General features: G+C 53.0%; 3 protein-coding genes across 3 annotated transcripts; 1 reads left to right on the top strand and 2 right to left on the bottom strand.

Moving 5' to 3' along the window:
- Positions 1-721: 721 nt before the first annotated feature.
- MAA_07289 (zinc finger domain-containing protein) lies at positions 722-2870 on the top strand (the record flags this gene model as incomplete). The annotated part of the gene is made up of 2 exons (XM_007825287.1): positions 722-1349; positions 1423-2870. The coding sequence occupies 2 exons, from the start codon at positions 722-724 to the stop codon at positions 2868-2870; spliced, it is 2076 nt and encodes a 691-aa protein (XP_007823478.1).
- Positions 2871-8869: 5999 nt separating this feature from the next.
- Positions 8870-9159, bottom strand: MAA_11255 (uncharacterized protein; the record flags this gene model as incomplete). Its single annotated transcript, XM_011413235.1, has 2 exons — positions 8870-8984; positions 9029-9159. 2 exons carry the CDS (start codon positions 9157-9159, stop codon positions 8870-8872), a joined length of 246 nt encoding a protein of 81 aa, XP_011411537.1.
- A 3851-nt stretch (positions 9160-13010) lies between these two features.
- Positions 13011-13259, bottom strand: MAA_11254 (uncharacterized protein; the record flags this gene model as incomplete). The annotated part of the gene is made up of 1 exon (XM_011413234.1): positions 13011-13259. One exon carries the CDS (start codon positions 13257-13259, stop codon positions 13011-13013), a length of 249 nt encoding a protein of 82 aa, XP_011411536.1.
- Between the last annotated feature and the right edge of the window lie 375 nt (positions 13260-13634).

Here is a 13634-nt window from a genome sequence, read left to right as displayed (position 1 = left end):
CCAGTTCCCCCCTTTGAGTGATGAGGAATAAAACCACTCGTGATGTCAATAGTGGGTGAGACATGTGGACGGTACGGGCGTCTCCCTGTGCCTGGCGGCAGAATTCGCCACCGCCTGCTATGATCGGTCTGTGGGGTTAAGGGTCGCAGTTGTGATTTTATGAAGCTTTTTTTTAATGTAGCTATTTTGGCACATCTCTTTTTGCTTGTGTTTGCTTTGGATAAATTGCTATTTTTTTCTTCCCCGGCCGTGACAAGCTGAAGCGGAACATGTCACCGGCGTATGAACTAGCGTTTACATTTCTCAGCGCCGCGATCGACTAGAGGCGGGAAGAGGGTGGTGGAACCTCGAGGAGTCATACCGCACAGAGTCTGCGGTTGAGGCGCTTTCAAACTTGATGTCTTCTCATCACTCCGTCAATAAATATCTGGTCCTACTCATTCTCGAAGCCAAGCTTGGCAAATATTCGAGGGAAATCGGCAAGCGGAATAAAGTAAATATCATTATCCAGTCCTTCGAGCCTCAACCTAATCAGCACGTACTCGGGTCCTTGGCCACCGTTTTGCCACAACCACAGAACTTTCATGCACAGATGCACTTCTCACATCGCACAACGTTCTTATAGCCACTTCCCGGCCCCAACCGGGGGATATCTTCTTACGCCTTCTCATGACAACGCAGATTATGTGGTCTCCTCACGCACGCTTGCAAACACGACACCATGGATAATGCGGGGGACGACGACGATCCTCGGCTGATGGAGCTCGAGACCTTGGAGGCGATATACCCTGAGATACGCCATGCACTCTCCTCCCCAGGACCGTCGCAAGAGGGCGAGCCGCGATTCACGTTTGAGCTGGAACTCCCGGTACAGCCAGCAAAGCCAGTCACTGTTCTCTTCCCAGCGGCGTCGTCTGGCGTAGCACAAGCCGAGCGCCCAGCCCCCGCATCTGCGTCTACTCCTGCAGCCCTAGCTGTAGAACCAGTCGACTCACTTCTTGTCTCTCATTTGCCTCCTCTGTCGCTGAAGATTACCCTCCCAGATGGGTATCCCTCGGACAAGCCACCTGCTGTGACGATTTCCACCACACCGCAGTGGCTTCCGGACGCGACGCTGCGTGTCTTAGAGGACGATGGACCACGGTTGTGGGAGGAGGCAGGGAGGGATATGATCGCGTATACATACATTGACCATTTGCATAGGGAGGCAGAGAATGTTTTTGGAGCGATTAATACTGGATTTACGCTGGAGGTCGATCCCGATCATAAGCTTGCCGTGTTGGACTATGACATCAATGCCAAGAAAGCGGCTTTTGAGAAAGAGACGTTTGAATGCGGGATATGTTTGGGTGAGTATGCGTCTCCCAGAACTCTTGAGTCTCAGGATTTACACAAGGAGAAAGCGATACTAACAAAACGTAGACCCCAAAAAGGGCTCCAAATGCCACAAAATGATGGACTGCGGCCATATCTTCTGCCTCCAATGCCTGCAAGACTTCTACACCGACGCCATCAAGGAAGGAAATCTCTCCACAGTCCGCTGTCTGACACCAAATTGTGCTAAGGATCGTGCAATATCCTCCTCCTCCTCCTCCCCCTCCTCCTCCAGCACCATGGCAAAGGGAAAATCCAAAGCCGTCATCAGCCCCAGCGAACTCCTCCAGATCGGCCTCCCTGAAGACATGGTCAAGCGCTACGTAACCCTCAAGTACAAGACGGAGCTCGAAGCAGACAAGGACACAATCTACTGCCCTCGCCAATGGTGCAACGGGGCCGCTCGTTCGAAACGGCACAAAAAACCAGAAGGCCTCGAGTTTGCTGAATCCTCGGGTGACGAAACTCCAGACACAATCACTGAGGACGACGCCGCCCATGAGGTTGACGAAAAGGCAAGCACGAAGAACAAGAGCAAAGCCAAGAAATTCGATCCTGCAGATTTGCTGTCCGTCTGTGAAGATTGCGGTTTCGCTTTCTGCAGCAGGTGCCTGCAGACGTGGCATGGAGAGTTTGTGCGATGCACACCAAAACGCAACAAGGACGAGCTGACTGAGGAGGAGAAGGCATCTCTGGAATATCTACAACTACATACGAGTCCTTGTCCTACGTGCAATGCGCCGGCGCAAAAGACCCATGGATGCAATCACATGATTTGCTCGCGGTGCGATACGCATTTCTGCTACTTGTGTTCGGCATGGCTGGATCCCGCCAATCCGTATAAGCACTATAATACGCAGCCTGATGGTAAAGTGACTTCTTGCTACATGCGTCTTTGGGAGTTGGAAGCCGGCGATGGAGATGACGTCGGGCTGGGCTATATCGGTGGACGGGAACTGGGACGGATACCTGTTGGGGGCGAGGATCTCGCGGAAATCATTCCCGAGATTGAAGAGCCCGAGTCTGAGGATGACACCGAATCCGACAACGAAGAAGCCCTAGAGTTGAATCCTCCTGTTGCGGTTGCCAGAGAGGCGCCCCTGGTCCTTCGCCTAATGGACAACCAGCCTCGTCGAGAACCAGCTCCTCAGCCTCCTCCCCCTCCCGCCCGAGCAGCCAGAGGAGGGCGCGGCCAGGCAAACCGCCCCCAAGGTCGAGGGAGAGCACACCAATACGCCGTTCCCGCAGGCGGGCCCCATCGTCGGGGTCAGCCAGCACCACGAGCAGCCCGAGGCCATCGTCACAGAGCAGGTCGCGGTAACGCAAGGCACCAAAACCCTCAGGAGGCCGGTGCACCCAACGCAAATGCAGGCGCGCTCGACCCAGCTCAAGAAGCTTGGGTCCGCCGCTTTGTCCAAATGGCCCTCATGGACGTCGAAGACCAAGTCGAGGGTGGAGATTCCGATTCTGACGATGGAAACTGGCAGATCGAGTGACGGGTAACCTGCCCCATTATCCCCCTGTGCAAGACACTTGATCAAGTCGTCTTTTTTTTTTTGGCCAAAGACAGGGCCGCGGAGATGAAGGGCGTCTCGGAGATGACACGGGCGCATACATTCTATTGGGGAGGCAATTCAGCAGATGAAAGGGGTTTTGCAGGACGATTTATTTCGAGCGTACATCTAGCGCTGCAGAGAGGCCTGCGTTTCTTGGTACAGACACACACGGCCACGTTTGGAAAAGGTTGGTGTTCATTTTCTTGGTTGGCGTGGATCAAAGGCACATTTTAGCGGCACCGTGGAAAGCAGATGATGCTACGATTCGTGATTGTGATGATCACTTGGCGGTGTTGGTGGCACGATGGGCTGCTGGACATTGCCAACCACGGTGGTGTATGTATTTACAATAGACTGCCGCGAGAGGAAGAATAAAGTTTGGTTCGTTGGCAATGACAGGAGCGTCAATTAACCCGCAATTATGCCACTCGCCAATCCCATCTTATATCGCGTCCCATGTCCCCTGCAGCATGGGGAGAGAGGAAGAAGCAGCACCCATGGCGCCACAACGCTCGGCGCGATAGTACGTTTGTCGATGGCACAAAAAAGCCTGCATCTCAGGACCACCATAGTGCCACCCCCAAATCATGTCATCTGTATATCGAGCATCGAGGCGTTACTGGATAGGGAAGGAGGATGGGGGGAAACGCCCAATCCCGGGGCCGAAACATCTTAGACGTCCTGTTAATGCAGGGTTGCCGCCTGGGTTTGCTCGCCGGACTCGTAGCCGCCAGCATGCATTTTGCCTCGAGGCCGCGTCTCCAATTCGCCTGGGGTCCAGAAATGCATTGCCGTACCAGACATTGGAGCAGGAGGACGAAACCAGAGGGAAATGAAGACTGGTCGGGGGCTGTTTCACGCAACAGGTCTGGTTCCCCAACCCGTTCATGGCTAAATTTAGTGTGGTCGTGAAACAAACTACGTTCCGCGTAGAGGCGAAATCAGAAACAGCAGCGACATGATAGGCACAAGACACATGCAAAAATCCCGGTCCACTCGTTGCCGGTGCCTTGTTGTCCATGGAGGAATAGTAACTACTATGTCATCGTCATCGGACAGCCCGACGTCACTGTCTACCTGACTTGCTGGCGCGACGGAGGGCAAGCAGATTACTATTCTGCGCCCGTCGTGTCATGCGTCGACCACGGTCAGCGTTTTGTTTCCGTTTTGCCCCCCCCTCGGTGACGAACTCGTGAGGGCTGAGCCTGCCAGATGCCAAAGGGAACATGGAAGCCGGAACTTCACGCACGCCTGGGCGAAGTGGGATCGGCCGATAATTCTGCAATCTGAGAACCGACTCCCGATGTTGCATCGGCCGCCGTGATGGAGGCAGGTTAGAAGAGGGGGGAGGATAGACCAGGGCAGGGGCAAGGACAGGGAAGTCAGTGACCAAAGGAACCAATATATCGTCGACTGCCCCAAGCTTTACAATAGAACACCAGTGTTCGCAGTCAAAGAAATCGCCATCTGCCAAAATGTCCCGAATGCTACCCTGGGGTTTGTTCGTGTTTTTCCCGCCCGGCAAATTCGGCTGACCACGATTCGACCTTGCATTTTCCAGAATGGGCCTTTCTTGTGCAGCAATAGTAGTATCTCGTCAGCAATTTGGGGGCTGGCGGCCCAAGACACGGTCTGGTGCTTATGTATTTTGCTCGCAAAGTAAGCTGCCTCGTCCCGGCGGAGGCAACGTGTTTGAATAACTGCCCATCAACAGATATGTAATGTTGCGCGTCTGCAAATCTATCCACAGCCCTCGACGCAACTCGCCGTCCTGCAAAACGGCCGGGACATGGGTTCCATTCATATGATAGAGGTTCCCGTCTGTCTCTCGAGTGCACAAAAAGTCTTGCCGTCCTGCTGTATGTATGTGTGTATGTATGTATGTATGTACAATGATTCGGGCCTTCCAAGGCTTCAGGACTGGTCCCTGGTTGGCCAGGCTGGCCTGCTTCTATGATGACGGGGGTGCAAGTTGACCATGTGGTTTCTTTGAAAGGGGGGGGCGTGTTCTTACCGCTTAGTCAACCTCTAGCCGCAGCCAGCAATATGTGCTCCGTACAGGAAGCGACATGTGTATACAATATCCAGGGGTTCGCGTCCGAGGTTCGCGCGTACGTGCAATGTTACAAGGTGTACTCCGGCTGGCCTACTCCGTACAAAGTGCACGAATGCCAGCATCTCCCAATCTTGGAGTGCGTGAGAACCTGGCCGGCTTCTTCTCCGTCCGAACCACCGCAAAACCGACCGAGGACTTTGGGAGGATACATATCCAGGGCTGCACCATGGGCTAGAGCCAGAGACACTCGACACTACCCCAAGGAGGGATAGCTGCATCATCTCTTGCAGTTTTGCGGGGATGCCATGCAAAGGGACTGGATGCACCGCAGAATGATGGCATCAGGCTCCTCACTCTTCCCGAGGTTGCCCTGATTTCGTCCAAATACCCAGGACAGATTGTTCTCCCAACTAAGTACAAGTACGTACGAGCAGCGTCAGCACCTGCCACAGGGCCATGCCGCGATGCCGCGATGCCCCGTGTCAGACCTCCGTCGTCTCGTGTGAGCGAGACGTTGAGTGCAACAGCTTCTCATCCCAATCCCGTCGTCCACCCAGCCCCTGCCCACTGTTTTCTGATCGGAACTACAGACTGTAAAGCCGATTCTGAGGTGGAGATGGACTCCACGGTCATGTCTGCTTGACGTTGATGCTGCGGTTGATCCTTTTTGGAACCGGTGGCACCAACCTTTCCAACCACGCCCGCTTTGGCCTCATCCTTCTTCTGGTGATGGGGGCGAGGGACAGATGACGGCTTCTTGCGCCCCATCATCACTCAAGTCGCCATTCTAACCGAATGCCTTGTGGGGCGCAGGAATGCGAACGAATAATGATTTCGTTGATACCCTCCTACCTTGAGCCGAGTGTGACGACCCTTCGGACCCGAGTCACGGAGCATTTCGCACAGTGTATGTAGTGCATTTTGTTCCAAACATTACCTCGAGCACATCTATCCACTTGCTAACTTGTCAATTGGTGTAAGCTGTGCTTTTCCCTTGGACGAAGCTATAATGCAGCTCTGTTGCTCTAAGCGCCAGGGCTGTCAGGGTGTTTCCCTCGTGTCCACGGCATCTACAAATCGGCGCCTATAATTGCAAATATGTGATCCAACGGGAGTTTCTCCCTGTAGTCGAGCGTGGTACGGCTGGTCTTTGGACCTGTCCCTCAAATGTCAGTGAGGAATCTAGAGATATTAACCGCATGCTCTATGTTAAGCCAAGCAGAGTGTTTTGCAGTTAGCAGGCCCAGAATTTTTAAATTTTTGTTTTTTAAAAAAAATGTCCCCCTCCACCTCTGCACTAGGCAAATCCCAAGGCTCGCATACATAAACATGGCACATCTGTTGCCGTGTACAAGATCGAAAAGTGGGTGATCGCTGATGCAGACCAGCTGCTGCATAAACCACGCAACATTCGAAAACTTTGTCTCTCCTACGGTCGCTGGTGGCTGCTTTCACGGAAATTCGCAATCACTAAACAAACCACCGCAGATCAGTCATAGAAACAACAGAGAAGCTCATAACCTCTTGTGTCCAGCGTATCGGACATTAGTCCCATACATGGGTACCTTGATCCCAACATCTATTCTTGAATCGATATATCCCACTCTATGCAAACTCACGCTCAGAGATACATCATGGAATGCATCAATAGTGGATGGATATCCCCAGGCCTCATCCCCGCGACTCTGGGACGGCGGCATCAGACGTTGGGCAAAGAGTCATGCACCAACGGATAACACCACTGCGTTTGAGTAATAAACAGAACCTGCTACTAGCACTCCGTAGTCTAGCGAGACCCAGAGCCGAGAGGAAGCTCCTCACATTGGTGAGAACATGTTGGCGCACCGGGTCTAACGATTTCGGCCGACCATCTCAGTCTGTAGTGGCTGTAAAGAAAAGGCAAGCGCGCGGAGATCGTCAACGAAATTGGTGGGTCAGCCGAATGAACCACACTTGGCGAACCTTCTGCTGCCAATCGTCTGTCATTACACCCCCAATCGCCTAGACGTGGGCGACAAGGTTGTGTCCATGACCCAGGGGACCTTTGTTGGCTAAGCCGTTTGTGATGGTTGGTGCGTCTTCACAGCAAAGTCCGATGGGGAGAGCACAAGGGCTGCGCAGAACTTGTCAGGTTATTGCGCATCAGACGTTGTCGCGACAAGGCTAGGCGGTCATTGAAGGAAAGCGCTCATGATATGCCTAATGTGTCGCTTATTGCGAGGGCTCCTGTAGCAGAGCAAGATGCTGTACATAGCCACGGTAGCTATGTCCCAACAGCCTCACGGTGATGACGAGTACTTGTCAGCTCACAAGCTCGCGTAAGGTTCTACGGGATGAGACCTACTTGTCATATGCAGTTCGGGGACGGGCAGTGCGCATCGGTATCGATGGGTTATCTAGCGCTTCCATGGAAGGTGTCGTATCCTCCAAAGCACATCCGCGCTCAAAGCAGATACTGACTTGTAGTGTTTCCAACTCACGCCATCTGTACTGCGGACGGAGCACGAAATCGTAGGCTCCGCAATCAAACCAGGCTGGTCGCGCCCAGTATTCGCCACCGTGATCCACGCGGCAAGAATAGTCGTGAATTCAAGAAAAACTCGAGATCCGGATCGCTGAATCGTGGATACTTAACTATCCACCCCCTTTGCTTACATATTTAATAGCAATATTTACCCGGGCCGGAGCATGATCTCGGTGCAACATCCAAGGACAGTGTCGGAAGGTCCGTTTGAGCGTCCAGCACGGGCCAGGAGGGGCGATTCCCACATCCTTTTCTGACCTTGGGAGACGGGCTCATTCATGATCTCAGTGATATTTTGTAAGTATCCATCGCGCAACACGCCGTATGTTCCTAACCTGTAGAGGAAAGTCCATCCCGTCGAATCAATAACTGAGGACGATTTCGTGTCTGCGTCTAGTTCACGGCATTGTCGACGCCAACATGCGCTGTTTCTGACAGAGTGGACTAGGTCTTAATTGCTCAAATGCAAAAAAGAGTTTCGCGTGGGACTCTAAGAATAAACCACAGGTAGATAAGCGGGTCGAGGCGGGAAGTAACCCTTTTGCACCTTGCCAACACCAAATGGCAGCAGGAAGCGAGGCCAAATGAGTGGCACTGAGAGGCAGATCTGCCTAAGTGGACGGTTGCACCATCCCTGATGGTTACATCGCAAACACAGCTGAGAACGGCTGCAAACAATCCGGTTCGACTTTCAAGAGTGAAGAGATTAGTATCTGTGAATGGGAAAATGACACTGAAGTCAGCTCCCCTCAACCCTGTGGTCATCAAGGTTGGTGGTGACGAGAAACTGTGGCATAGTATGTATGCAAGTTGCCATCTGCTGGCAGACCATGCACATATCAGGGAAAGACATCTACACTTGGACGCTTCAAAACGGGCGATGTCGCAGTTGGTGTAGGTAATGAAAAGACATCATTATGCCTAAAGAGTGCTCGCAACAACGTGTGAAATGTGCGCCCAGATATTGTACTGCAACTGTTGTTTGCCCTGCGCACTGGTTCGGTATCACGAAATTTAGGCGAGAGGCCACAGCATCGTAAAGTTGAGACAAAGGAAGAACCCTGCGCCACTGTGCTTCCACCAAGAGGTTACAGTGGATCTGAACGGCCAGCATTCCGGATGCTACTTCACAGTGTGGTCGATAAAGTTTACTGGAGGGGTCAGCAAGGATGCGGCACATGTAGGGATGTACATTGGAAGGATGTTGCGAAAGTTCATAATGGATAATAGTGGATGATGGTTATAGCTTGTTGAGCGTCCAACGGGACCTGGAGTTGACGCGGGTGCCGTGGCAAGATCGCCTTGATGCTGTGCTGGGGGACCGTCCCTTGCTATGCATAGAAGGAACAGGCTAGTCTTCTAGTTTGACGGTGACATCAGGTGAGGATGTCGACCACCCTGGTCAGGTGCCATGTCCCAGCGGATGATGCTAGTGATGGTGAGGAGCGCACAGTCGTTGGACGCTTTGAGATGGCTAGATGTGCCCAGGTCAGTGTGGTCTCGGTAATGGTTACGTACTGTTGAACAAGCAGTGCCAAGGCGGTGGGCACAGATGCCAGGCCAGGCTTCAGGATTTTGCGTTTGCGAAGGGTTCGAGCAAGAAAGAGGCCGTCGTTGCTTGAAGCAATGCCGATGATGCGGGAGGCCATGTTTCGACGTCGTCTTGGACATGACCGGCCACAGGTTGCGTGTTTGGGTGCTCGGGGACGTCAAGACACGGGAACCTTGAATTCTCGCTCGCGTACTCCGTAGCGTGGGTTCTTCAGGAGACGACGATTGAAGCCCGAGGTTGGGAGATAAGAGTCAACGGCAGCAGAGACCTCTCTCCTGCTGCCACGGACTCGAAATTTCGATGTTCCCACGACCTGTTTCTCACAGACACCAATTTCGGAGTGCATGATTGGCCCACCGGTTTTAGAACTTGGAACATTTTGGTCAGCGTACCTGCTGCAAGTCAAGTGCTCCTTCCCTGCTTTGTTGGCTCGGAATGCTGTGATGCGCTTTTACACCCCCGCAACTCCCAGCTCGCCAGGCAAGGCCAGCCCACTGGCGCATGCGTGATGGCGTGGGGGGAACCTGCCTTACGGGGCGGCCCAGAATTGCTGGGCTTAATTGGACAGAGGCAGGTACTTAGTGCCTAGGTAGTGTAGTTTCTGCTTCTGTTCTTGGTGAATGGCCCGAAGGCAGCAGCGCCTCCAAGTAATGTGCAGCCTCGGCAGGGGCGCAACCTCCTGCCCACTCACGCAGCAAGAATGAACCATGACGCACTGCGGAGTACGGCATACGGAGTGGCAATCCAAGTGCCTACCGACTAGGTAGGTACTTCTTGCAGAAGTACCCCATACTACGCGGGAACTTTACCTCTGAATAAAAGCCGACGAGTACATCGCATAAAGTAATGTACAGTACGTACGTCCGTACAGAGCACATACATACTAAGTACATACATGCATGACTTGGTTCTCAGTATATTTTATGACGAACGTGTCCGGACGTCTCAGTTTGCGATACGCCTTGGGTGCTCCTGCCGTTTTCTTTCTCTTTTCTTTTTTTTACATAGGAAGCAACGAGTACGAAGTATGGTGCACCCATGTCTCTCAGCGCCGTGTGTGCATGTGTCTGGTCCTTCTCGTCTCGCCCGTCTCCACCACCATTGTGCCATAGATAATTAATATCACTTCAGTGATCCTCACAGCCTCACACCCCAACCCCAACCCCAACCCCACGCCCACATCTTCAATCTTCACCTGGCCACGGGCCAAGCATTTGAGAAAAGCCGAGAGTCACCAGCCCCTACCTATTTTCAGGACTCTGGACACAGGTCCCACTCACATCTCGAGGAAGGCCAAGCCACTTGTCGTTTTCTGCTCTAACCTCATTCCCAAATTAAGCTCCCGGCTGTATTACACGGAACGCACAAGATCTCACCATAGCCTATGCTTTGCGCAAGGCCGTGCAGAAACCGAATGGCCGGCTTCTGTCACCGTCTAGCCTAAAAGCCCCTTTCGAATCATGATGACTTTCACACCTGGACGTGAGGATCTCGCCTCGTGAACAGGCCAACAGTCGCGTGGGGCTTTGACATTGACACACGGGGGTCACGACGCACCAAGCAGATGATGGCAATGTGCACGAGATCGGTTGATCAACCTGTGACACAAGAGTGTTATGTATGCGGCGTAATGCCGCCCGGACTCCATCGTTGATATGGACCAGGATACGCTTAGGCGCGATGAATTCAAATGGAGAGATCGACTTGCTTTCGAACATCGACCTGCCTCTACGATTCGCCCACTCAGAAACTGCGTTGAGTGGTTGCGAGTGGGCGAGGCTTTTAATAATTTGGCTGCCTGGCGGCGCACTTGGGCTTTTTCTCCCTGGCTCTGATGCACCGCCCTCTGGCGGACGATTCTGCGGGCGAGAGGCCTCTAGGTGATTTTACGGCCGAACAATATGTCCGATCTTTTAGAGCCTCTTATGCCTACATAAGGCGCAAGGGGGGTGGGCCGTGGCGCAAATTGTACATCCAGGGCCAAACTTTCCAACCTGGCCTCCATGTGGTCGTCACCAGAAGAAAATGATTGCGAACGCCTACTTGAGGCATTTCAGGCAGGCCAATGGGAACTTTCAGAGGACGGAGTTGTGCATACAGTTAATATGATTTATACGGAGTGCACATCTCATATATCATCAACGGGAAGTGTTGAAAGTGGGCTTCGTTTTGGGCCTGGACAAATCAAAGCCGGCTTCTCATTTCGAGTAGAAGGTGTGATGATTGGGAATGTTACCCCTTTTGATGGGCGTGGTTACGTATGTCTTCTTGCAGTCCTTCATCATGCAGCTGGCTACCCCGTAGTAAGTCTGGTGTCCCCTTTGTGTGTATGGGGTGTTTCCTGACATGTTCTCCGTGATATTAGAATGAGCCTCCTACTGTCTGGGAATGCTCCCGCTATGACCACTGACCCAAATTGGGATTGTCATGTTGGTCGTGCGACGACGTTGAGCATACATACTACTATCTCAAGCAACTGGACCCTGCATGCCGAGCGGCGTTCCATTGTGGCGGTACCGGCATTGGGGGAAAACGAAAAAAGATACCAACAACCGACTAAGAGATAAAAGATCTAACTTATACCGGAGGCTGAGAGAGGGGTATCACCAACTTTCTGTGACAACAGACGAGTCCTTGCATTCGGAGCAGTTGGAGCGTTTAAGCTTCACCTCTCTCAAATTCTCAATATCCTTGCGGCATTGGATTCCCTGTGCCTGCGGGACCGGTTTGCACCCCTTGGCCTGGCCATGCTTGCGCGGTCCATGGAGTACGGATACCAGCAAGCGGTTTCTGCTGGCCCCTTGATCAGCTTGTTAGATGCTCGGTTCTAGTAGTAGTAGTACTACTACTCACAACGCGCCCCTGTTTTTAGTTTTGGCTCGTCTGCTTCTCTACACACACCTCTTTGGGCTACCCTCCGGGATTGCGGCACTAAAAACCTCCACGGCAGTGGTCCTTAGTATAGACAAGGCTTGCCATCCTTTGCTGGCGGCTTGGTCTTCAATATCTAAATCCTGTTTTTAAGGAGAAATACCACCAAGTTTCTCTTCCATAACACCCTCAGCTTTTGCTCGCTTCTTTCCAGTTGCTTGCCTCTAGCAACCTCAAACCCTAGATGAGCTTCCCCTTCGGGCGATGCCTGCTCAACAGCCTCGACTCTGCACCGTTGTGTGCAACCATGCCGGCCTGTCGAAATGGGAAAAGTGGCTGTCTCCGAATAACTAAGACATGGCTGCGACCAATGGACCAATCGTGGCCATGGCTGGTGGCCAGGGAAGGGGAGGAGAATAGCCTGACAGGCCGGCCGAAAAGGCAACAGCCAGCCGGAGGAGATGACAACACACTCCCTCTTGGCCTCCCGTGCCCACGATGGTTGGTGTCCCGCACCAGTCCTGCAACAGTGATAGCAGGCACATCGACGCAAAGAACGGCTAGCATGGGGCATCACCGGAAGTAAGCCCGCCTCGTGCAGACCGTTTAACCAATAGCGACATGTCCTGGCACCCGCTTTATTTGCATCCTAGTGGGTGATGGAAAAGATGGCTTCGATGGAGGCGCACCCGTCAGCCCAACCAATGCCGCCGCTAGTGGAAGGGTCTCCATTTATCCAACTCGGGTTTCTCCTTTGCTCTTAAGCTCGAGACTTTGTCGCCATCGCTCTGCGCTTGATATGGCATCTCCAGACGCATTGACAAAAGTCAGTCGGCCGTGCCTCCCACAACCTCGGTCACTGTCCGCACCTGACCCATGCAGGACTGGTCCTGACCTTCTGAGGTCTCGTGGCTCTTGCTATGACGCGAGACGAATTGTTTTCGGCCGACACTCTGGGGCGAACTCCTGACACAACTAGCACAATTAGTCTAGACATGTTCTTTGGTGTTGAACACTAATTGGCAACATTGCTTGGGCATTGCGCATGACTGATTTGCCACCATTTTCGGGGGTTGGCTAGAGTGTGGCAATGGCGCGCATTCGTCCTTGAATATCGCCGCCAGCCGCTAGTCGCCAACTACTATCGGCCGAGTCCTCTGACAAGAAACGAACAGCCACATCAGAGATTGCCGGCTTGTCCAGCCCTTCTTCTAGTCGTCTACCCTGCATAGCAAGTCGGCGGAAGATGGAAGCGAGGCTAGAGAATCCAGCTGCCGTATTGCGCGAAAACGTGGGTTCCGTTGGGTGTATTTCATAACTGGTCATGTTGTAGCCACTTGTGTCTCTGGCGGGGGAGGTTCAAATACCTCGCTCGCTTCACGGTTTGGCTGGCCATGATAACGACAGCGTCCACGTCCACCGGAAGACTTGCCTTGGGGCGTCACCCATTTTTTTGTGGTGCTATACCGGTACGCGGAAGCCAACTTCTAGAAGAATTGCGGGCCTTGGAGTTGGCTTTCCTGGTGGTATCGGAGCATTCTGCCTCCAACTGTTTAACACACACTGTTGGTTCGTCAGGGTCCGGAATGTGCGCTTGAGCCATGAGGCTTGTGAAGCTCGAGTTTGTTAAGAGACTAACCATCCTTCGACCCACCGACACCCCTGCCGTGTCTTGTCTCCGTCTTGCGTCGTGCGTCGTGC

The sequence above is a fragment of the Metarhizium robertsii genome, assembly GCF_000187425.2.
Source record: "Metarhizium robertsii ARSEF 23 chromosome Unknown MAA_Scf_5, whole genome shotgun sequence".
Lineage (NCBI taxonomy): Eukaryota > Fungi > Ascomycota > Sordariomycetes > Hypocreales > Clavicipitaceae > Metarhizium > Metarhizium robertsii.
The sequence above is the reverse complement of the archived record's forward strand: the minus strand, read 5'-3'. Positions and strand labels throughout refer to the sequence as shown.